General features: G+C 48.0%; 1 protein-coding gene across 17 annotated transcripts in view; it reads right to left on the bottom strand.

Annotated features, from left to right (window-relative positions):
• FAM117A (family with sequence similarity 117 member A) overlaps window positions 1-22357 on the bottom strand; it is a 32808-nt gene that overhangs the window by 5096 nt on the left and 5355 nt on the right. For 5 of the 17 annotated variants that reach the window (XM_074562337.1, XM_074562334.1, XM_074562332.1 and 2 more), the window contains exon 4: window positions 3005-3171. In XM_074562337.1, coding sequence (XP_074418438.1) covers window positions 3005-3025 — 21 coding nt within the window. In that variant the 5' untranslated portion in view covers window positions 3026-3171. Of the gene's footprint in view, window positions 1-3004; window positions 3172-3795; window positions 7935-11213; window positions 11271-15948; window positions 16092-17311; window positions 17397-22357 lie in introns of those variants that run through there. The other 12 variants (XM_074562328.1, XM_074562326.1, XM_074562327.1 and 9 more) reach the window with 5 other exon arrangements.

The following is a 22357-nucleotide window of genomic DNA, read 5'->3' as shown; positions in this document are numbered from 1 at the left end:
CAAGGCGTAGCCAAACCCGGCCTTTGGGCTGCAGACCGACTGCTGCCGCAGCGCTGGAGGAGCCCAGCTGCCTCTCCAGCTCACATCCCTCACTCTGCAGGGCTGGCAGTTCTCAGCTGACGCTCTTCATGCAGAAGAACAGCCTCAGCACCACCTTACGCAGCTGTTTTCCAAGCAACAGCTACATTTTGAATATCAATGGAAATCCGAAAGGGCTGTTAATCTGATCAGCAAAGGGTGTGAACTTCCTTCCACTGAACTCAGCCCTCTCAGCGGAGACTCCAGGATCGGAATGGTCCCAAAGGCACACAATTTTCAAGACCAGCCATCATTTTTTCCCCAACATCACATTTCAGTGTCTCTCAAAACGCTCACCCCGCGTCCCTGCTGCCTGCCATTTCTGTGGGAGGCTTTGGATGATACTTCCCTGCTCCATCCTCAGCAACAGCCTGCCAGGAGGTGCAAGGGCCTGAGAACGGTTCCTCTCCAAGCAGCTTAACTGATCTCCCCAGAGGCTACTGCAAGAACAGCAGCTGTTTTAAACAACCCTGTTGAGTCACAGGGATGACAGAAGCCTCTTCTCTCAAAACAGGTTTTAAAATCTGTTTAAACCAAAGGAACACAGCAAGTTACCTAGAGGGGTACCAGGTTTCCCTTCTGTAAAGGGACACAGGTGATTTCTAGGCAGAAATCCAACCCTCTCCTGACTCCACAGGCTCCGAATGAACTCCCTCCTTACACATACCGCTGCAAGCAAAGCACACCGCGTTCCCTACAGCTGAAACCATTTGTTGTCTCGGTCTCCATTTTGCAATGCCTGTAAGCAGCAGACGTTGTGGCAGACAAGTTCTTCTGCTCGATTTACAGCGTTCGGTTTGGTTCGAGAGCAGAAATCTCTCCAGCCATTGCTCTGAGGTCCTGCCAAGCTCAGAGCCGTGGGTCAGAGCCATCCCCGCGCTGCCCCCGCACCGTGCCAGAGCCCAGGAACAGGCCACGGCGATAGGAAATCCTACGGCAGCGACCATCCTTGCAGCTTCAGCACATGGCACAGCTGATCTCTTTCCTACCTCAGATACTCTCTCCTAAACAACTCAAACATCACCGTTTGGCCGTTATCCCAACACATTGTGTCATTTTATATCCCTGTAGATCAGGCACATAAGAATGCTAAGGAGAAGAGGCAGAGGTCTAAGAGACGAGACCGCAGCCCTGTCCCACATTACTGCACGAGGCAAATCTGTGGGAAGCTGAACTCCAGCTGCTACGAACAGTCCTGTACAGCAGGACATGAGGGAAACTCTCCTCAAGTCCCTGGAAACCTCCCGAGCCCTGTTTGAGAAGCCACTGATCACAGCCTGTTGCCGTGACACGCTGCGCACTGAGCACTGCACTGGTGCTCACAAGGAAACTAGGGCCTAAAAAGGAAGAAAAGATGCTGTTTGCAATAGGAAGGCCTGAAAACGAAGAGTGTCCCACCTCTCGCAGGCAGACTGTCACGGCAGAAGGAAATTACAGAACCTTTTGTACTAACTGTGGCAAAACCGCTTCCTCAGAAAAAGGAGAGAAAAAAAAATGCTTTGCACAGCAAGATAAAGCCACGAGCTCCACTCATGTGTAGTGCTGCCATCCTCACCCCCACCGCGAGCACCTGCAGTTGTATCTCTCACTTAACCACCTTATGATAGCAAATCTACAGAGCTCTGCAAAACAGCTGATCAGTAGCTGAATAAGGAAGGAAGTAAACATGTGCCGGCGAGCAGAGAAAGTCCCAAGTTTGGTCACTATTAAGCCTGAAAACATGGAAGGAGTGGCAAAATCCCGGAGGTTACGATGAGGACCATTTCGTTAATACACAGGGCAGTCTGGAAGCCAGGACTTTATTCCTGGCTTTCAACAAATAAGTCATTTGACAGGCAGAGAGGTTTATCACTGCTTACTGCTCGTCTCACAGGCGTGTTGCAAGGCAAAAATTAGCATTTGGAAGACACTTGCAGATAACTGATCAAAGACTGTGGCACACCTGGCCCATTCACTGCAGAGAGGAGCCATCAGCTCCACACTCAGCAGAGGCTGAATTAACATAGTGGTATCTTCCATTCCAGGAAGAAAGATGTGCCCCCTCTTCTCCAACCCTTTCCTCAAAAGAGACACATGCAAGAAAAACTAATTAGCCCCAAAACAGTGGGGTTAGGTGTTCCCACCATTGCTGATGAAGACAGAAAGGAAGAGTGTGCTTCCCTGGCTCAAAAATAAAGTTCGACAAATTCTTTCCCTTCCTTTCCAGCGTGCCCTCTGCCCTCCGCAGTGCTCTTGGGCACTAGAACTGAAACAAAAGCAGGCAAGAATACTTTGGAGAAGGACAATGGAAGTTGGAATCCAATTGAGAATTTCCTGCAAACAGCCCAGTAATAAATTGTTGAATAGCAAAGATCAAACAGCAACTTAACAGAGATTGAATGTGCTAAATAAGCGACTTGTTAAGCAAACGGATGCTCTTATCCTTCTAAATTCTTTCACCTCTGCAGATAGGCAAGCACTGTTTGCTGCCATACAGTAATATTTACAGGTTGCTAAGAGTTCCTCGAGGTCTGGAGCTTTTCCATTCTACAGCAGAACGCTCGCCGTTTGTACTCATGAGCCCTTCTGCGGGAGCACCCTTGACTTCTCGCAGCGTGTGGCACGCAGCCCGCCAGCCTTATATAAGGACTTGGCCCAGAACAGCAAGCCAGGGGAAAAAAAAAGTAGCATTGAGCCAGTACTGGAGCAGAAAGCCAGAGGCCATCTGCCTCCAAACAAGGCCAAGGAAATTCTAACTCTGCACCAAAGTGGAATCAACTGAAGCTGAGAAGCAAAAAGGGAAAAAAAAAAGCCTTCCTAGAAAGTTGCAGCTGCACAGATGGCAATTCAATGCCTTCCCTATTCACCCCCAGTTTACACAGCTCGTTTCAGTTCTGCAACCCTCTGATGGCCCAGAGACTTCAGGGCAGCCTGCAGGTGTTTGTACCTGGGTAGCTTTGTCATTCATGCACGAAGCGGGAGCTCCTTCGGTGTCCCTTGGCCACTGTCCCAAAAGGTAGGAGCCCACAATGGTGTCCAGCGAAGAGGTGCGCCGCACATGGGGCTGCCGGGGACGGCAGGTCTTCTCAACAGCAGCGGCGCAGGGAACGCTAGCTAGACAAGGGGCAAAAGAAAGAAAATTAAGACTTCCAGAGCCAAGATTCACAATTAACAAGCCCACGTCCACTGCAAACATCACGAGAAGGGAACTAGCAATCCAGCCTGCAGAAGTCCATTTCTTTTTCCGAAACCAGAGTCCTATTGCTTCTAACATACCCCACGAGTTCCCACTCCCACAGGAGCAGCGGCTCGGCTCTGCCAAGGCCCTGCCCAGCCTCAGCACGGGCAGATTTGCTGCTCCACGTCAGCTATCGAAAACAAGCAGCAACAGAAACAGCACTTGAGTGGAGCGGGCCAGCGAGGGCTGGTGGGTCGACTGCCCTCCTACCCACTCCTCCACTCCGCTGCAGAGCGCCGCATTCATGCTTATCACCAAGAGATTGCTGCTCTAAGAAGAGGAGATTTTATTGCGGTCCTTAAGCGGCTGCTTGAAACCATTGATTAGACATTCCAGTGGAAGTCGAGGGAGCTGCTACACAAGCAAGTGAAATATTCAGCGCGTCCACAGTGCTTTTGCATGAACACTGTAGAAAACCCCCCACTACTGCACTGTCTGTAAGGCCGTATTTTCTTACTAGCTGGAGCACAATGCTTGCTCGGGAGAACCCAGGCTCTTACCCATGGTACGATACAACAGCAAAAGGGAGCCTGCGTGCCTCAGTGTCCCCCAAGGCAGCATGCTATTGCTCCCTTCCGGTTTCAAGCAGGACAAGAGAACAGCTGAAAAGTTTTGGATCCTCCAGCAGGACTACATGAGCACTTAGTGCGTTTGTAGGTGCATGCATCGATCCACCAAAGAGCAGAAAGGAAGACGAGCAACCTGTTCACTGTCATAATCCATTGCTGGCAGGGCCCAAGCTCAAATCCAGGAGCTCTGGGTCTGCCCAGCTTCCACGGGACTGTCACATCGCCTGTGCAGACCTTACTTTCATAATGGTAGCTGAAACGTGATTAACAGAGAAGCTTTGTAAATGTGACTGGTTAAGTTTGTGTGTCAGCAGTGATCACACCAGTGCAATCCCACCGCAAGCCAACAGCAGAGAGGACGGAGAGCCAGTCCCTCTTGGCAGGCTACAGCGGGGAGGACGGGACACAGCACATGCTCTGATTGCCCTCCCTGCCCATCTCCTCCATCGCGCCCCATCCAGCTCCGAACTCGATGGGCTCGACGCCTGGCCCATGTGCAGGCAGCACAATCGCCCTCCTCTGCAGCCCTGTCCTCACCCTTGCAGCTGAAAAAAAGGTGTTACTGTCAAACCCAACAAGGTAGCAAGAAAGAGGCAAGTTCAAGCCAGCAGGAAATTTTGTTCACATTTCGTTTTGATTAGACATGCAAATTACCACATATATTAGAACCAGCCCTGTGGCCTCCTGGCAAGATGTTAAGGCCACGCACAGATCTTTGCTCCAGGTGCTTTGTGTACAGACATTCTCTTCTTCCTCCCCAAAATGAGGGCACGGCAGGCAGGTAGTGAGTTAACCACACTAAAACTAGTGTCAAAACTCTTAAGCACTATGTTCTGTTTGCCAAATACCTCCGTATACAAAGGTGCTGCGGCACCCACTGCAGGCTCAGCGCTGGGACTGTTCCAGGGACATGGCCTGTTAAACACATCTTTTTATCAGCTAAAATACCATTTGAGCAGTGGAATTCGAGTTCTAGGTGAAAAAAGGGTAGGAACAAAAAGCCACGTGGGAGGGCAAGAGAAGCATTAGTCCTTGCATGACAGCCACACCTCGCAAGGTCCACACTGGATTAAAGGCTTATTGTCCTGGGTCCAGCTGGCATTTCAAGGCACGCTCCTGCTCCCAACAGTTAACAGCAAGTCAGCTACCACGAGCTCTAATTTAGAAACTTGTTAGTATGTGCAGCTTCCTCTTCAGTGCCTCGTTGCCCCCACAGGCTATGTTACTTGCATCTCCATTACGTATGACTTCAGCCATCTCTTCCTCTCATGCTGCCCTCCCCAGCCAGGCTGCCGGCAGAAGAACCGAACGCTACCGCAATGGGGCAGCCCCTCTCCCACGCTACTTTGACAGCACACGGCCCCCTGCCAGAGCTCTCCAAGAGGACCTTTTTGATATAACCATCCCATCCAGAGCGACTGGGGTCACCTTCCAACTCCAAACCTTCAACAGGACAACAAATCAGCCTCCAGAAAAGACAAGACCGAGAGCAGAGGAGACGCGGCCTCCTACAGTGACATCTGCATCAGTTGTGCACGATGGCCGACAAACGTCTAAAGCTATTCATGTATGAACAGCATGTACTTCATGAAAAATGAAGTTCTACTCCACTACCGAAAAATTTGGTTTGTTTTTAGGCAGCATGGAGAAGCCCCAAGGGCACGGGGCAGCTGGGAGACACGGGTTGCCCCTCCTTACGGTGCAAAGGCTGCGTGCACAGCACAGCGTTTTGGGGAGGAGGAGGAGGAGGGCGCGTGAGAGGCGCCGGGGCAGGGTGGAGCGTCCTGTTTACAGCTCGGTACTATTATCATCCCTCCGCACCGAGCTTGCACAGCTGCCACCTGGCCACCGGCTCTGGAGCTGGTCCAAGGCAGCTCCACAGCTGAGAAGTAACAGGTTGTGGCGCTTTTACTTTTCATGTGACAGTAAAGCTGCTGCAGATAACAGAACCGTCGCTGTATCTCCTGGAGCCATTTGGCTGCCTCCAATTGCTGCAGGAGGCTTTCCTGCAGCCCCAAGTTAGAGACTGGTGCAATGCAGGCGTTGAAAAGGAGAACGTTTCCAGTACTGGAGTTCTGGATTTGTAGTGGCCCTAGAATTCCCAACCCCGTGAAGCTCAGAGCTTCCTAAACAGTCTCTGTAGGCCAGCCAATCTCTGCATCCAAAAAGAGAAAATAAAAGCCTTAGTAAACTTTTAAAAAATCTCTGGGGTCACTTTTCAACAAGGAATACTTACAGCTGAATCAAAAAAACAATGACAAGCGAAACTAAAGTTCCCATTACTACTTTCTTTGGAGTTGTAAAATTTTCTTCCTTCCCTCTCCAGATTTCACCCTGGGGAAACTGACCCTTTCATATCAGAAGAATGTTTAGAAATTTAAGGACATGCTGTTCAGACCCTGACATTTTTGGAATACGTCCCTCCAAAGGTCTATCTTGAAGTGATGAAGCATAAAATAACAGTCCATGTTTAAATATAATCAGCTTCCAAGTTCACCATGGAACGACGGGCTGCCTGAGGCCTCGCCAGGCAGGGAAGCTTCCCCTGCACACTCCAATATCAAGGCGTACCTAATGGTTTTGGGCATGGTTTCCAAGCTATTGGCTCAAGCAAGATTTTTAAGCTTTTGAGAGAGAATTTGTCAGGGACAGTTTAGCCGAGATGAAACTTAAGCAACTCTGTCAATAACTAACTTATGCAAATATCTTCCACCCCAGTATAACAGAAATTACTGCCAGTTATTTAAGTTCTGTATCAGCTTCCCCCATCTATACCTTCTAATGCTCTTTACAACACATCATCTTATTCAGACGATGCGCCTGACTTGGGGGATGGGGCTAGTGAGATAACATAAAGGCCTTAATTGAATTTCTCATGGGCCTGTCAAACCACAGCAGGACCCTGTGACACAGAAACATCTTTCAGACAAAACATTCACACCAAACCAGGCTGCTGGATGTCTATCAGTGTCCCCTACTGCACCCCAGCACCGCTTCCTTGATCTTCAACATCTTCCTAGACAATCTAGCTGCGAGATCTCTGCACGAAACGGGGTTTTTTTTTTGCACAACAGCTACTCAGATGCACTTCAGGTGCACAAGCAGAAGGGACACGACGCTGTGGTGGTTACCAGGGCAGGGCCTCCTCCAGCAGAAAGGAAAAAAGCCATCCTACCATGCCAGAGCACTAAAAGAGCAGCTTAAGGCCATCTGAAGGATTGTGCTTAATGAGTTACAGCTGTAATGACAGTTTTGGTGTAGAGCAGGTCTTGGCCATAGCATCACCCTGCGCTTGCTGGCTCCGGTCTGACAGAGCAGGAGGCGAGGCTGGTAGACAGCAAGAAATCCAGTGTCTTCCCCTCTCCTCCTCTTGTTTTCAAATGTAACTGGACAGGAGACATGGGCAGGACTTCCAGAGGGTGTGAGAGATCCACAAACCACGTCAGGGAATCGCGCTTCATCGAACCTCACGCTGCAAGACGGCACTTGATCAGAAAACAGATCTCCTCTGAGGACCAAAACCGCTTTAACCGGGCATTTCCAGTGCAGTGTCAAGCAGCGGAAGCATTAGTGAAATAAAGACCAAAACTGAAGCTTCAACGTTACAACCCATTCAAATCTCATTTCAATTTCTCTGGTTTCATCATGCTGAATCAAGTTACCCGACAGGTTATTGCCGAATAGGACAAAAAATTCTCAGCAGCAGGCAAGCTTCAGAAATACAGCCTCAGTTTTTATTTAATTTTTTCTTTTCCAGGTGGAGCAGGTAAAGGAGATTGCGTGTCATGAATGCTTCACTGAGGAAATGCAACAGAATCAGTTATTTTTTATCAGTCCCAATCTTTAACGTAGCAAAGACTAAAAATCTTTACAGGGAAAGAATTGCCTTTTCCCAGCATTGTGCCTTTACTGCACTCTCTCCACATTCAGAAGAAACGTGAAGATTTAAGAAACGATCCTTGCAACCACCGCAGTCAGCCCAGGCGCTTCCTCGTGGCTCACCAAAGCGCTGCTATCGCATGCTGCTGCTGCAAAGTGCTCCCGGAGAGGACCTTCATCTACCACACAATCTGAAAGCAATGCAGGATTATGCAAGGAATAAATGCTTTTGCTGTGGGAATCCCAGAAAGCCCAAAAGGAGATGAACAGGCAGTTTTACTTGTTCCTAATGAAATTTAAAACCCTGTGCTTAGTACACGACAGCAATCTGCAAACATGCTAGAAAATAGAAGCATTTCATGGGAATTCACGGCATGGTCAGAGCTAGCTACCAAGACAGGAATAAAGCTAAGATCAGGAGCTGGAGAGGTGCTAAGACGAAAGTTTGCAGAAGCTGGAGAGAAAAAAACATGTTATCTCCACAAAGAAATACAGCCAGGTCATTTCAAGTGGAGTAGACATGGGGAGGATCTCAAGCTTGAACCAGAAATGGAGCAGGAGATCCAGAGAAGCTGCCAGAATGCACCTACTCGTGGTACCAAAAGACAAGCGGGGCTGTAAATCCCCACCACCCAAGGGGTCTCCACAAAAAACCCACCAGAAGACGAAGCCAAGCAGGGCTGCAGAGAAGATCTGCAGTACAAGACCAGCAGCAGGATGACTACAAGCAACCTTGGAGGCTGGACACAGCCTGCATTTCTAGGAAAAGAAAAATCTCGCTTTATCCCAAAAGCGAGACAGGAAAGTTATGTTCAGTAGTAATGCAACAGGGAAGAAGAATGCAGTAAGACAACCTGTTGCAACTGATATGTATGGGGAGAGAAAAAGAACAATTTGAACATTAGGGGCTTCAAAGAGGAGAATGAACCTGGAATTTGTAGGCAGATTAAAAGGTAATGATACCCACAACCCTCAGCTGCTCCTGCAAAAAGAGTTAACGTGTCCATAGCAGCAACTTCTGGCACCAAGTCTCTTCACCTCATGTCTCTGCAAAGGAAGTATTCTACATCTCTCTCAATACTTTACAATAATCCCTTTGCCTTTAAAGACGATTTACAACCGAAGGGAAATTCACACCCATGCCAGGATGGGATTTCATAGCTCTTTGCTCATTTCAGTCAACATTAATACAGAAATGCAAAACCCTCAGAGCACTGAAATCCATTGCACCTTCCGGCGAGGAGGCAGAAGCTGTGGTTAAACCACAATGCCCCTCATGACTCTTGCTCAAACCGTACGCGTACAGCCCAAGACACCCAAAAAAGTACCTGCTGTTCCCAAAGCACAGCCCTTTAAAAAACCCCACCAGAACCTTGCTCTGCTGCAGCGCTTGACCAAGGCGGAAAGGAGCAACCCACCGAGGGGGGGCATCAGGAAAGCTAAAAACTCAAGGAAAAAGAGGGTCCTACCCGAGGTTGGGAACCTGGATTCCCATCTGACACCACCCAGCAGTGACTTGCCCCGCAGCCTTCGCTGAACCGGCCCCGAGGGCTTCACCGCTGGCCTGGGAGTGCAAGGGAAGAAATTCCAGGCTTTATAATCACTCCCCTGGTTACAAGCTGCGCTACGAGTACAGCTGGAGAGAGCTGCCCAGCGGACACAGCATCTGCAGATATCATTGAAGGAAATTAATAGGGGACACTGCAGTTCAAGCTGTCTTTTTTTTTTTTTTTTGGACACAGACATTGTTAAACAGCAACTCCCTCCAACGCAGCTCAAGGCCTGAAACTGAAGCTGATGGACCCAGCTGATGGAGGAAAAGAACTGAACTCTTCACCTTTAACTTACAAAGTTTGTTTTTCAAATGATAAAACAATCTGAAGAATTTCAACATCCTCAAAGCCTTTGGTTGAAGTGCACATTTCCTAAATCCAGCCTGATGCAAGGCACCACTTTGGTGGGGTCTTCAAGCAAGCCCATCTCTCACCCACTGACACAGGCTGGGAGTGCTTCTGGACTGGCTTCATGCTCTGAAATTTAAGTAAGAACTAGGAAAAAACCAGATGGGCAGGCAGCGTCTCATGAACAATAAGAGTGGTTTTGAAACAAGCAAAAACTTGTTCAAACATTAGACCTTTAGGACTTGTTCCCTCTGATCCTGGAGAATACAGATGACTAAGGAGCTACCAGCATCACCCATGTCACCTGTATCACAAAAGTGAAAGCCAAGCAACGAAGATAAGAGCTGTGGGTTTGGTTTTTTTCCCTTTTTTGTTAAGCCTACTTAAATCCATTCTCAATAAGCATCTAGGAATCAAGATCACTGCGTAAGGCAGGGCTCTCGCTCTCAAGATGAGAAACCTTTGACTGGAAATCTTCCAGTACGGATAAAACAAAGTAAAATGAAAACAGAACAAGACATCCTTGATACTTCTACAGTTACAGACAAGGGGGAAAACAAGGAAAAAGGTTTCCTGCCCTTTATATTCCTATAACTACATAAATCACATCAACGCTTTATGACAAGCCCTTCTCCCATGCGCATAGTCGTCTTTATGGCTAGTTGCAGTTAAGCCATCTGCCTGGAGGGCCCAGCATGAAGCTACTGAAATAACTTTTCAGCAAGGAAAAAATAAAATAATAAATTACAACATCTGATATACCTTCTGATGACCTTCCTAGTGCCTTTTCTAACTGGGAAGCAGGATACCAAAGCTAATATTAGCTCAGTGTTACAGCTGGCCTAAACAGTGCAAGCACAACAGCATTATGCACACAAGAGCTGCACGCAGCAGCCTCAGGTTCAAGCATGCCAGGAACCGCACAAACTCTGCAATTCCTGTTCCTCAATGCTTCCAGCCTGAAAGGTGGCACACAAACTATGAGAAACTGAGGCACGGGGAGGAGAGGCAGCTTGCCCAGAGCCATGCAGCAGGATCCACGCGAGCATGGAAACAATTATCTCCCGTTATTTTCAAAGAATGGGCTAACCACACAACCTCCTTTGATATTTTCCTCATTTCCTGTACAGTCAACCCTGCATTATCAGGTGGTTTGAATGGCAGCACCACAAGCTTAATTTTTAATGCAAAACGGCCCGTTTAATATAAATTCCAAGAAGCAATATTTTTACAGGCTCAACATTATTGGTCTTGCTTGGAGATCTTTCTTGTACAACTGTGAATCCCGCTAAATTAGTATTGTAATCTTAAACTGCAGGAGCCACAAGGGAAGTGCCAAGATCAGCTCAGCGTAGTCAACGCTGCCATTTACGCAGTATTTCAACATCCAAGCTTTGCATAAAGAGAACTCGTTGCACTTTGGTGCTCAACATTATTTCTCTCACAGGGCTAGGCCAAGTACTTGTTTTTTCCTTTGCAGTCAGACAGTAAAACGTTTCCCACACCTGGCACAGCACTGCCTCTTCTCTGCACAAAGAGGTGCCCAGGTTCCTTCAGTTCTCTACTCACCCAACAAACGTTGAAAACTTTGCTATGGTCCAGGCAATTGTGTTAGATAAGCCCCAGCTGAAAGAAAGATTCAGAAATAAAAATCCACCCAGGATAAATGACCCGAGAGCTTCCTAGTTCCTCTGGAGCATTCTGTTGTAGAAGGGACAGACCAAACTGTCTGCACAGGCCCATCCCTTCCCCCTGCAAATTTGTTTTTAAATGTCATCTCCAGCATTTTAAAGCAGGGAAAAACTTGTTTCACCCATAGAACGTCAACACAAGTCAAGATTAGTTATAGATGTGTCCTTTGTTTCCCCTTTCCCACACCCGTATCCAGAGGCTAACAAACTGGGAGCAGCAAGTTTAGATTGAAGGTATGATCCGTATCAGCTGAGGACTGCAATACCATGAATGGGCTCCAATTACTGTGCCAGGAACTCGTTCTACATTAAACAAAGCCACCTGCAATGCTTTGCCTCCAAACCTGAGCCACGTATTGTATTCAGCTGTGTTTTGCACAAAGACTGATTTGATTCTATAGGACAGAGGCAGGATTCTTCCCGGCTAGTGCAGCAGCAGGACATCTTCAAGGTTTTCCCATCCCTCAACCAGTCCCTACATGACTGTTTTTCCCCGTTACAGCTCCCTGCCTGTGCTTAACCCTTTGATTCCCTCAGCCTGCTTACCCACAGCAAAACCCTGAAGGCAAAGGCAGAATTACTTAACAGTGATGAATTCCAAAATTTGGAAACGCAAAGCTTGTTGAAGCAGCTGTTTGCACAGTGCACCAGCACAATTTTCCCATGACAGTACTCTGCACCCCTGCTTGAGGGGTTTTGTTTCTCTTTTGGAAAGGTAACACCTACCGAGCTGCTACTTCTACTCAGATACTCCTTCTCTAAGATGGGCTTTTTCACTTCCAAGTTGGGTACAGGATATAAACATTATGAACCTGGGGGTCCCTTGTTCATTTGCTCAAGCACCCCCTGGAAAACTACAGATGTTAAACAGCATAAAAGCAAACTCAAAGAGCAGACATCACAAACCACTGTTTTAGTAACGAAAGCCTTTATACCCATCCCTCAGGATACAAAACCCCACCAGATACCAACTGCTAAAGCAAACACAGCACTTAAGATATTCAACCAATAAGACTGGAGGGGGGGGAGGAGACCCCCACACTCATTATGTGCTGCCTGCAGCAAAGGAAAGAAGCAGAGATATTGTTAACAGCTCTGCTGTAACACTACCACGTAGGCAGCAATCCCACAGCACTTTCAAGTGGTAAACAGACATTTTTATTCCTAAAGAAACCATTTTCATTTTGCTAAACATACACTCAGACAGTATTGCCTATGAATAGTGTCCCACTCATCTGCCTCTATAACATACACCAGGCACGGGTTTAATTCAGACACCTAATAAAGATATTTGGCAGTCTGCTCACTTAGTCTCTCTAGCAGGATCCACACAGCAAAAACAACTGGACATCTCAAAACCAGGCAAGTTCAGCAGGCAAGCAACAAAATCCCATCCAGATGAGTCAGCTCAGCCAATAGTAACTTCCTGAAAGGCTAAAAGGCACCACATAATTCTGGAGTTGTAGAGGTGGTGGTGGGAAAACCGGTGAAATTTCTTTGAATTCTGGTGAAGAGAGACTATCAATAAAGCTTTGGTTTCATGGAGGGTTAACATGAAACACATGAAATGCAAGACATAGCTCTTGTCAAAGCCATTTGTGAACCCCCCCAAATCAACCATATAGGTCTACAGGTGAAGCCTTGCACCTCTGCACTCACCTATACCTATACATATATACACCTATGCCACTATCGCTGATAAACAGGCAGTGTTCAGAAGGCAGACAGGCACCTACTCTTTCTCCTCCCAAGAAATCTACTCGACGAGTGTTCGGAAGAGCAGTTGGCAGGTAACCCCTGGTGCAGCTATTCACCCCACCTTACCCCCTTACACCTTTAATAGGGGGTGCACCGAAGGAGTCTGTTGAACTAGAAACATCCAACACAGTTTTGCTCTTCCACCATATTCCATCTTCTCCTCTGTGCACGAGCCAGTTCAGATGACTGACTACTTACCCGCTCCTGTTCCCAAAATGCTACATTCACCATGAGTCTGCAAATTAAAATTCGAGATGCAATTTAAATAAACCTATTTTTTCTAGTGTCATACTGAAAAAAAGATGCATAAAGACTTCTCAGTGTCTTGCTTGAGAAAATCAGGTTCCAGACCCGCGATGCGTTATGAGCACTGGGGTTGCACCCAGGCAGCGGATCCCTGAGTGTGAAGGCACAGCTCTCGGGGAGGCCAAAGTCTGGACATGAGCATGGAAACTCCCCAACCAGTATGTGCTTCCGTGTGGGCTTTGGAGGAAAGAACTGAGGCTACAAATGGCACGAGCATTGCCGTTAACTGATTTAAACTTCAAAGTCTCCACAAAGCTCATCCCACCCCAGAGAACACATAACCCCATCAGTGTTACAGCACCTGCAGAGCTCTGGCTACCCCAGCAGCCGCCTCCGAGCCACCTCACCTGGCACAAACGGATGCAGCAGGGATGGGTCTGGCCTGCACCTGAAGAGGATCAAACACTAACACATTACCTGCTTCACCACCAAAAGCCACATCACTGAAGAGATAAGGAATTTTAAAAAAACCAAACACCAGACATTGACCCCAATGACACGCATCAGATTCATCACTAGAAGTCCTGACATCCTGGATTTCTAAACAGCAAGTCAAGTCCTTTTAAAATATTCCTCGACCTCCTTTCTGGCATCCCCCAGCTCCTCCTTTTAACAGAAGCCCTTTGAGAGACTCTGCAGCTGCTCCTCATCTCAATGGGATCCTCTATTATCAGAGCAGCTGCAGGATCAGCCCCCGGATCACCCCGCACCTCTTCTTCTGAAGCTCCAAGCCAGAATCACTGAGATCCCCAGCAGCTCCAGAGCCCTTCAGAGAGCCCGCAAAGTCAAATGAGGAAAGATGCAATAAAGCAATGGATTTCTGTGCTGAGTTCCCAAAAGGCAGGAGCAAAAGTGTTAGATTATGAATCACCAGGATAACAGTTTTTGGTTAAACCCTGCCAGCTTACTGCCACAGCTCCCACGCATGCAGGGAGCAAAGTGAAGCTTACAAAAATTGCGATGAGGCAGAGAGCAATGGAAATTCCAACACTTCCAAAACTGCAGATGAAATGACTACGATCAAGAGGAAAAATTCAAGCTCCTAGAGCCTGAAGAGCGAGGCACAGAGCCAGGAAGAAATGAAGACCAGCAATTCTGGTTCATGTCAGTGGAGCTCCAGCCGTTTTGCCCTCAGAAAGCTGCATGGTATTCCCCATGCTTCGGAGAGGTGCAGTACAGAGCTTTAACACAACCAAGGGATGACAGGCAGCCTGGCTCTCCTTTCTTTGAGATTTGCTCTATTTTCTTTGTAACATCTGAAACTACTGAGTAATTGCCCTATTAAGAGCAACTTCACCTCGATTTCAGCATACTGCTGAGAGGGAAGCAAAAACTAGCACTCAAAAGAATCCATTTCATTAACTTGTTTCAAGTGTAAATTGAGCAAAAAAGCTCTTTAATAGCTCCTCTGATCAATACCAACCCTGCCAGTGGCTCGAAGTCTTGAGTGAAACGCAGGACGCTTCAGGAAGGGCCATTAATTCTCGCTGTACGATGGGCTGCAGCTCTCTCCCCTGCAAAGCGCATTCAGCAGCTGCTGCTTTAAGGAAGAGACCGGTGCTCTGAACAGATACCACCAAAATCAGCTGGCCCAAAGCTTGACGAGTATTTCTTGCTGGTCCATAATCCTGTTTAATCGTATGTTTAACCCCCCCAAAAGAGTGCTTCATTGCTATTTTAATACTTCTTGAGATAATGAATGGCCAAGGAAGAATCCAACATCCAAAGGCAGACCCACGAACAGCCAGAAATAATACGTACATCACGAAAAGCCAAAAACTATTATTAGGTCACCAAAAAATTATAATTAAATAAGCATTCCTGAAGTCGTCAGAAAAATCTCAGTGATGCAATTAGGGACAAATTGCTATTAGTGCAAATCAAATTATTACTTCTTTATGAAGATAGATCAGCTGCGTAAAACTCAAGTTTGGTGGTTTTTTTTTTGTGAAACCACCTCCAAATAGGCAACTCATTGTCCCGGCAGACCGCAGGCGGCCACAGGTCCCGCCTGCCCGGGGAGGGACCCCGCGGGGCCGGGGATCAAAGCTCGCACCTCTCCCGACCGATCGCAGCCCACGGGCGGCGTTTTCAAGGTCTCGGCTGCCTCTGGGCCGCGTCCCCCAGTTTGGGGTTTCCTTTGCTCGCGGTCTTTCCCCCCCCACGTCCCGGTTTTGTTCCCCCGACTCCCCGCCCTCGGTTCCCTTTCACTTCCACCCACGCAGCAGACTAGAAGGCTCCCACGCACACGGTAGCTCTCGCTAACGCCGGTCCTGCCCCCGCTGCCCCGGGACGGACAGGAGCTCTCGGTGCTCCCAGCACCGGGACCCTCCCCCGCTGCAGGGGCCGAGCACGGTACCCCCTCAGCCCCCTCTCGGCAGCCGGGGCTAAGAGTCGCTTCCCCACGGAGAGTCACGCTGCCGAGCGGTTGTGAACCCCACCCCGGGCCCATCCGCCGCCCCCGGTGCCCCGCCGGGCACGGGGGACACGCGTGCTCCCCCGCCGCAGCCCCGCACACTGGGAGGGTGCCCGCCTCCTCCCGCCGTTACCTGCCCGGCCCCCCTCTCCGCGGCGTTGCTGGAGCTGGAAGGGGACGGTGGCGCGGAGCGGCTGGAGCCCCCCGGCCCCGCCGCGGCCGCCACCCGCCCCCGCCATGCCCGGCCCGCCCGCGCCGCACTGACCCCCCGCCGCCGCCAGCGCCGCTTATCAGCGCTCCGGGGGCGGCACCGGGGGAGGAGCCCGGCGATCATTGGCTGACCGCAGCCAACCGATCCGCCCCTCCTTAAGGACAGCCAATGAGAGCTCTCTGCAAGCTCCTCCCCGCCACGCGCTGTAACGGTAGCCAATCAGAGACACACTCAGGCCTAAGAGGCATCATCCTCAGCGTTAGAGCCAATCAAAGAGGGAAGAGAGACTCAAGCCCCACGCCCTCTCCCGCCCCGTAGCGGCGGCAGAACCAATGGCAGCGGGAGGCGGGGCAGCGGACGGGCGGTTTCTCTTTCACCTTGGGGTGAGGCCGGGGGCGCCGCCCTCCCGCCCCCAGGGCCCCTCTGTGGGCCCGGCGAAGGGGGCTGGTGGTGGCGGGGAAGAACACGGCCCCAGGAATGACAGAGCCAAAGCTCGGGATAGGGCCATAGGAAACTGCTCAGGATTTGGGAGAGGCAACGACGGAGCCATATAACGTTTTCCCCCAGTATTAAGCAGTGGGGAATCTGGCCCCAGCGCCTCTTCCAGGATTAGGCTCCTCTGAGACCCGTCCCTGCAGCCTCGTACCTGGCAGGTGCAGAGGAACGGGCCCTTCCACCCGCCCAGGGCTCTCAGCAGCCGGTCACTCACCATCCTCTGACCTCCTGCTCCTCAGGCACCATTTCGGATCATGTCATAGGATCATGGAATCCCAGGTTCGAAGGGACCTCAAGGACCATCTGGTCCAACCTTTCTTGGCAAAAGCACGCTCTAGATAAGGTGGCCCAGCTCCCTGCCCAGCTGAATCTCAAAAGTGTCCAATGTTGGGGAATCCACCACTTCCCCGGGGAGAACTGTGAAAAATTTTCCTCTAGTGTCCAATCAGAATCTCCCCAGGAACAACTTGTACCCATTACCCCCTTTTCCACGTGACCCCTTGCGAAAAGGGAGCCTCCATCTTCCTTGTAGCCACCCTTTAAGTACTGGAATGTAGTGAGGAGGTCTCCCCTAAGCCTTCTTTTCTCAAGGCTGAACAAATGTCTTCCATTTAAACCCTATAATTATACCATGTTGTTTGATTCCTTGAAAAGACATCACTTACATGCAGGATTTTTTTCCCCCCATTCTAGTCCCCTAAAACATATTTTTAGTCTAACAGCAGTCATACAAAAGTCATTATGTTTCCCCCTTTCCACTCGCTGTACCAAACCTACAAGCAGACTCTACCTGCTTCGGGTCCAGGCCCATGTTCTGCCTCCAGACGGACACAGTTACGTGGGTTTATGAAAGGAAGCATCTGCCCAAGCACAGAGGGTGGGGCTGATCTATCTAAGCCAGGAGCCTGGGAAGCTGTGGCATGGCTAGATAAGAAGAGGGGGAAAGGCATGAGGTGGCAAAGCAGACCGGGCTTGGTGCCAGCCTCTCTGGAGAGGTTGTGACAGCAGCAGACAGTTGGTCTCCCCCAGTGGCTATCGCAGCAGAGCAGCGCTCCCCATCTTCTTCCTGTATCGCTCTGCTTACAGGGCCGGCTGTTCCTATTTGCATGTAATCAGGCACCAGATGGAAAACTAGACGGTGCCATCTTCTTCCTTCTAGAAAAACCCTGCATGGAGGGGAAGAGGTGGCGTGTATTGCAGTACTGCAGTTAGTGTAGGAAAAGACAGGACGTACCTCCTGATGGAAGCAAAGACGAGACAGAAACCACAGCTTTGGTTAATAGAGCTTGGTAAACAAACAAAATGCCACTCATCAAACTAATCATCCCTATCTCTGCTAGCAAGGAGTGGTGCAAGATCTCTGATAAGGCAGTCACACAAGGAGGCACAATGATCTCTGCTCAGGACTGTCTGAAGGGCAGGGGAACATTCCAGAACAGCAGCAGCGTTAGGGAGCATTTCTGAGAGTTAACAGCATTCCCCAGAAGACAGTTCAAGTATTTCTCTGTTCATTTAATCTTACAACCTAAAATTAAGTTTTAAACTAAACAAGGGTTCTCAAGTGTCTGTTCTCCCAGCAGTTCTCGCTGTTCCAGCTCCCACTGCACAAACAAGGTAAAACCATACCTAGCTGATCTTTGAAACCTACTCTGTATACAGACAATTCTTCAAGTCAAAGACACTCTTCCTGAAAATATTTCCTTCCCAAGGTCCCTAGTAGCTATTAGCAAAGAAACAGGAAATGAAATGTAAGAAAAAGAAATGGAGAGGGAGCTACCAAAGTACAGGTGTTCAAAAGAACATAGAACTGCAACGAAAAAGAGTTATAAATGCCAAATAGAGGACCATATTCTTTTTGCACTGGCGGACTGGTAGCTCAGCTCTTCTAGGAACCCTTCAGAGTCAGTCCTTTCAACCTAGAAATTCAAATTCAACTTTCAGTTTCTCTGCCACACTGTCTTTTTACGGCACTGTGATTTGAACCCAATACCTGCAGCTGGAACAAACTAGAAATACTCACTCCTCTGTGCTGTTTTGTTTTAGCACGAAGGAGGTCACACAGCTGTGCCTCTGATAGTTCTCATCATATCTCATGCTATAAATACAGCAAGGAATACTGAAAAAAAAATAATAAAAATGAAGTGGTTTGGCACAACTAGGCAAAGTGCCACTCCATCTCAAGTCCAAGTTTTCCTGTCACCAAATGCTTCCCTCAAGGTTTAAAAATGCACATTTTGCTTTATTGTGCAGGAATAGGTAAGAAAACACCAGCTGTCACCTATCAAATGGGCTACAGCCATTCTAGCTCAGAGGAGCTACACGTTATCAGTCAGCCAAGTCTGTTTCATCTGCAACAAGAGCAGGCCTTTCGATATCTTTCCCCAACAAAGACACACACCACAGAGCAAGTGTTATAAAATTAAAGATCCTACATTCCTGCAGGCTACACTCTAGCCTACGCAATGCAGTCATCTCCCCGTAATTAAGGTTCCTAATGATGTGCTGCATAGTAGCAGAAGTAACACAATCTTTTACAACTGCTCAAGGGCTGCAGGTCAAGGATCCAACTTCTCATCATACTCTGCCTGCTCATTTCCATTGCATCTGCCACAGCAGTTTCTGGAGCCTTCTCTCCTCACACAGAAGGAGAGCTGACCTACCACACCACCAGTCAGCTCCTCTCAGCTTTCAGAGCCTCAGAAAGCCAGTCATTTCATCATGATTAGCAAACACCACAAAGCTTCAGAATTATCAAATTCATCTCATGGCTACGGACCGACCTATTCAGTGTGCTCCAGAAAGTCACCTTTTAATACTACAGCACTGTCCAGTTTCTCAGTATTTACAGGAGAATATTTGTGTGTAACGGGCTTGGCCTTCCCTTCCCCATGGACCCCTTTCAGTACACCCTACTACATGTCCCAGAATTGCCACCCACCATTCTTTAGCTTTATGTCAGCGTCACTTGAGGAAGTGACAGTCAAATAGGAAACATGTAAGGCCGAACAGTTGCCACTGCAGTCCTGTCATTCTGGTCCAGTGCTCAAGTCCTAAATGAGATTATATTGCTGGCTGTTTGCTATGGGTAGGAGGGAGACAGAGCTTACATTTAAAGTCCTGATCAGCTGAGCATGAACGTGGAAGATCAAAGGGTCATTCAGCATACAAGCTAAGCTTTCCCTCATTGTCCTTGAACAAAATTCCTCTCACTCTAAACTGTGGAGTAAAATGCCTGCCTGTCTGCCTCCCACTCTATCCCCAAGAGAGATGGCTGCATTTCACTACTGGACAGTTTCTGCACTCAAATGTTTTGAGATGAAAAGCTCTAAAGAGCAGCAAGATAAATAAAACTGCAGTTTATTAAAAGAGACTAACAGATTATTCACCAGACCAGCCAAGCTATTTCACAGTCTGATCATGCTTGCAGTGAAAACAGTGGGAGTTTTGGGAACAGTGCACAAGCCCTGCTAAGAGTAAGGAGACATTATGAAATAGATCATTTTCACTAAGTCATGGAAAGGCAGGAAGCCTCTCCTAATAGTATGAATCATCAATATACCAGAAAGAAAGAGTGCACTTAAATGTAATCACTGATGTCCAGCTCTGCCAACATTGTAATAGAGTGTGTAAATGAATACAAGGAGACCCAGTCAGTCAAGTACCAACAAATCGGCAGAAAACAGACAAGGGACTCAAACCTACAGCTATAATAAAGCATGTCTCATACCTGCTGCTGCAACATCCTCCGCTGCTGCTTGGGTTCCTTCTACCCACTACAAGAGCCATTGACCATCCCACTGCTGTGACCCTGCCACTTCTGCTGGAAAACAGACACAGCAGGTAGATCCCACTTATCTCATCCTAAGAGAGGATCGTGTTTCTCCTCACATGGATTCAGGAGTTAGCCAACATCAGACTTGGTAAGATTTCCCATAATATGGGCTGCATTAGATGTAAAATGTTCACTACGCAGGGATGACAGCTTGCTTAGGAGAATGTGTGTTAAAGGAAGCTTTATGTTTTTAGGACAGGCAAACCCACGGTCTCTCAGCTTGCACAGCAGTGTCAGCAACTGGAGCTCTAGTTGACCCATCAGCTACTGTCTGGCAAAGCCCGGCAGCTCAGTCACACAGCACTACCTTTCTACTTCCTGCAACCAAATTAGATTAGAAAGTGTTAGAAACGTGATATAGAAAAAAAAGTTTATGTAAAGGGCTGTATTTGGCACAAGAATACTATTCCCTCATAGATAAAAGGCAGTACCAAGACAAGCTCCGCAGGAAGTGCTGCTGAACTTTTCCAGAAGATGGAACTTATGAATTTGGAAGGGCAGGTAAATAAAACTGTGTGGTAACAACTGGTACAGTGTAATTAGGAAAAAATGCAGACGCTGAAGAAAATAACCTACTTGGCTCACCTCAGAGCTCAGCAAGCCAGAAGTTCATACGGGAAGAAACTTTTTTTTTTTTGCCATGAATAATTACAAAAACAGGACTTTCAAAGGAAATCAGCAGTTCCAGCTGGCACATAAACCTTATCCTAGGAACAGCCATTTTGCAGCAGCGCACTTCTAACGGGACACAAGCTCCCAGAAAGCAATAACATTGCTCACCCCAATCTTTACTTATCTGACAAAGAGGTATAAAGGACAGCAATCATACTGCATAAGACAAACTGCTGTAAAAGCTACTGCTCCCATCTTGTGATATGCTTCCTCCATATAGATCCTCCCATTCTCCATCCACTCTGTATTGGCAATTTGCATTCCGTTTGGTGTTTCTTTGGCTCCTTTGGTGTTAAGGCAAAGAGCTAATCAGTCTCCTAGGAAACTAAGGGAAAGATAAACCTGCCTAAACAGAGAAGCTGCCAAATTGATGCATATTTTATATCAATCAGACCATCCCAGCAATGGTGTTGCCCAATGTACCGAACTGGTAGCAGTTTGTTGTTCTCAAAATCGTTTTGCTTAGCTCTGGTTCTTACTTCCACCTTGTCTTGCTACAATCCTCTCTTACTCCTTGTTGTAAGGTTCCTTATTTTCTTGACTTTTGGCTGAGCCTCCAAGTATACTCCACCCTTTAGTTTGGGGTGACACTTGGTTTCTCTGTTACCTGCCTCCTATTTTCACTTTGGATCTAAACAGTAGGCACATCCTAAGTTATCCTTCTACTCCCACTACCTGAGGCACAAAATATGGTGATTTGGGATCACTCTTTAATTAGAGGAGCAAGCAAAGACAAATTTCTGTCCCTACTATCCCCAGATACAACCTGTTCTTAATATCCCCAAAGTTCTTACTACAATCAAGATATTCATGTCAGCTGGAAACTGAGCTACAAAGTCTGTGGCTACCTGCCCACAGTACCACAGTCAGTTTTCTGAAAAAGAAATGCCCAGAAAAACCAAACAGGATAAAGTTGCGTCTTTCCCACATCACTGTCATTTTTGGTGACAAACGTTTCTTACACCTGTGAAAGTTTGTGTCATTGGGCTGAACAACATGAGTAGAGTTTTCCTTTAAGAAAGCAGGCAGCAGACTTGATTGATTAGGAAGCAAAGCATTAACATCAGTGCCAGGCAGTTGGAGAGCACTGCCTAGACTGGAAGGAATGTATTAAAGGAGCAGATCACAAATCCAAAAGCAGACAAGAAAATCCAAAAAATAACCCATTTTGGCAGGAACAGGACAAGGATGGCATAAAAATATCTGGCCTATAAACAGGCTTTAGTCCTGCCAGGGCAAAATGTACTTTCATTGCAACTATTCAATAATTAGATTATACTATGAGACCCAAGGGAGGGAGGGAGGGGACTGGGAAGTGTGGCTATATTCAGC

The sequence above is a fragment of the Larus michahellis genome, chromosome 18, assembly GCF_964199755.1.
Source record: "Larus michahellis chromosome 18, bLarMic1.1, whole genome shotgun sequence".
Classification (NCBI taxonomy): Eukaryota; Metazoa; Chordata; class Aves; order Charadriiformes; family Laridae; genus Larus; species Larus michahellis.
The sequence above is the reverse complement of the archived record's forward strand: the minus strand, read 5'-3'. Positions and strand labels throughout refer to the sequence as shown.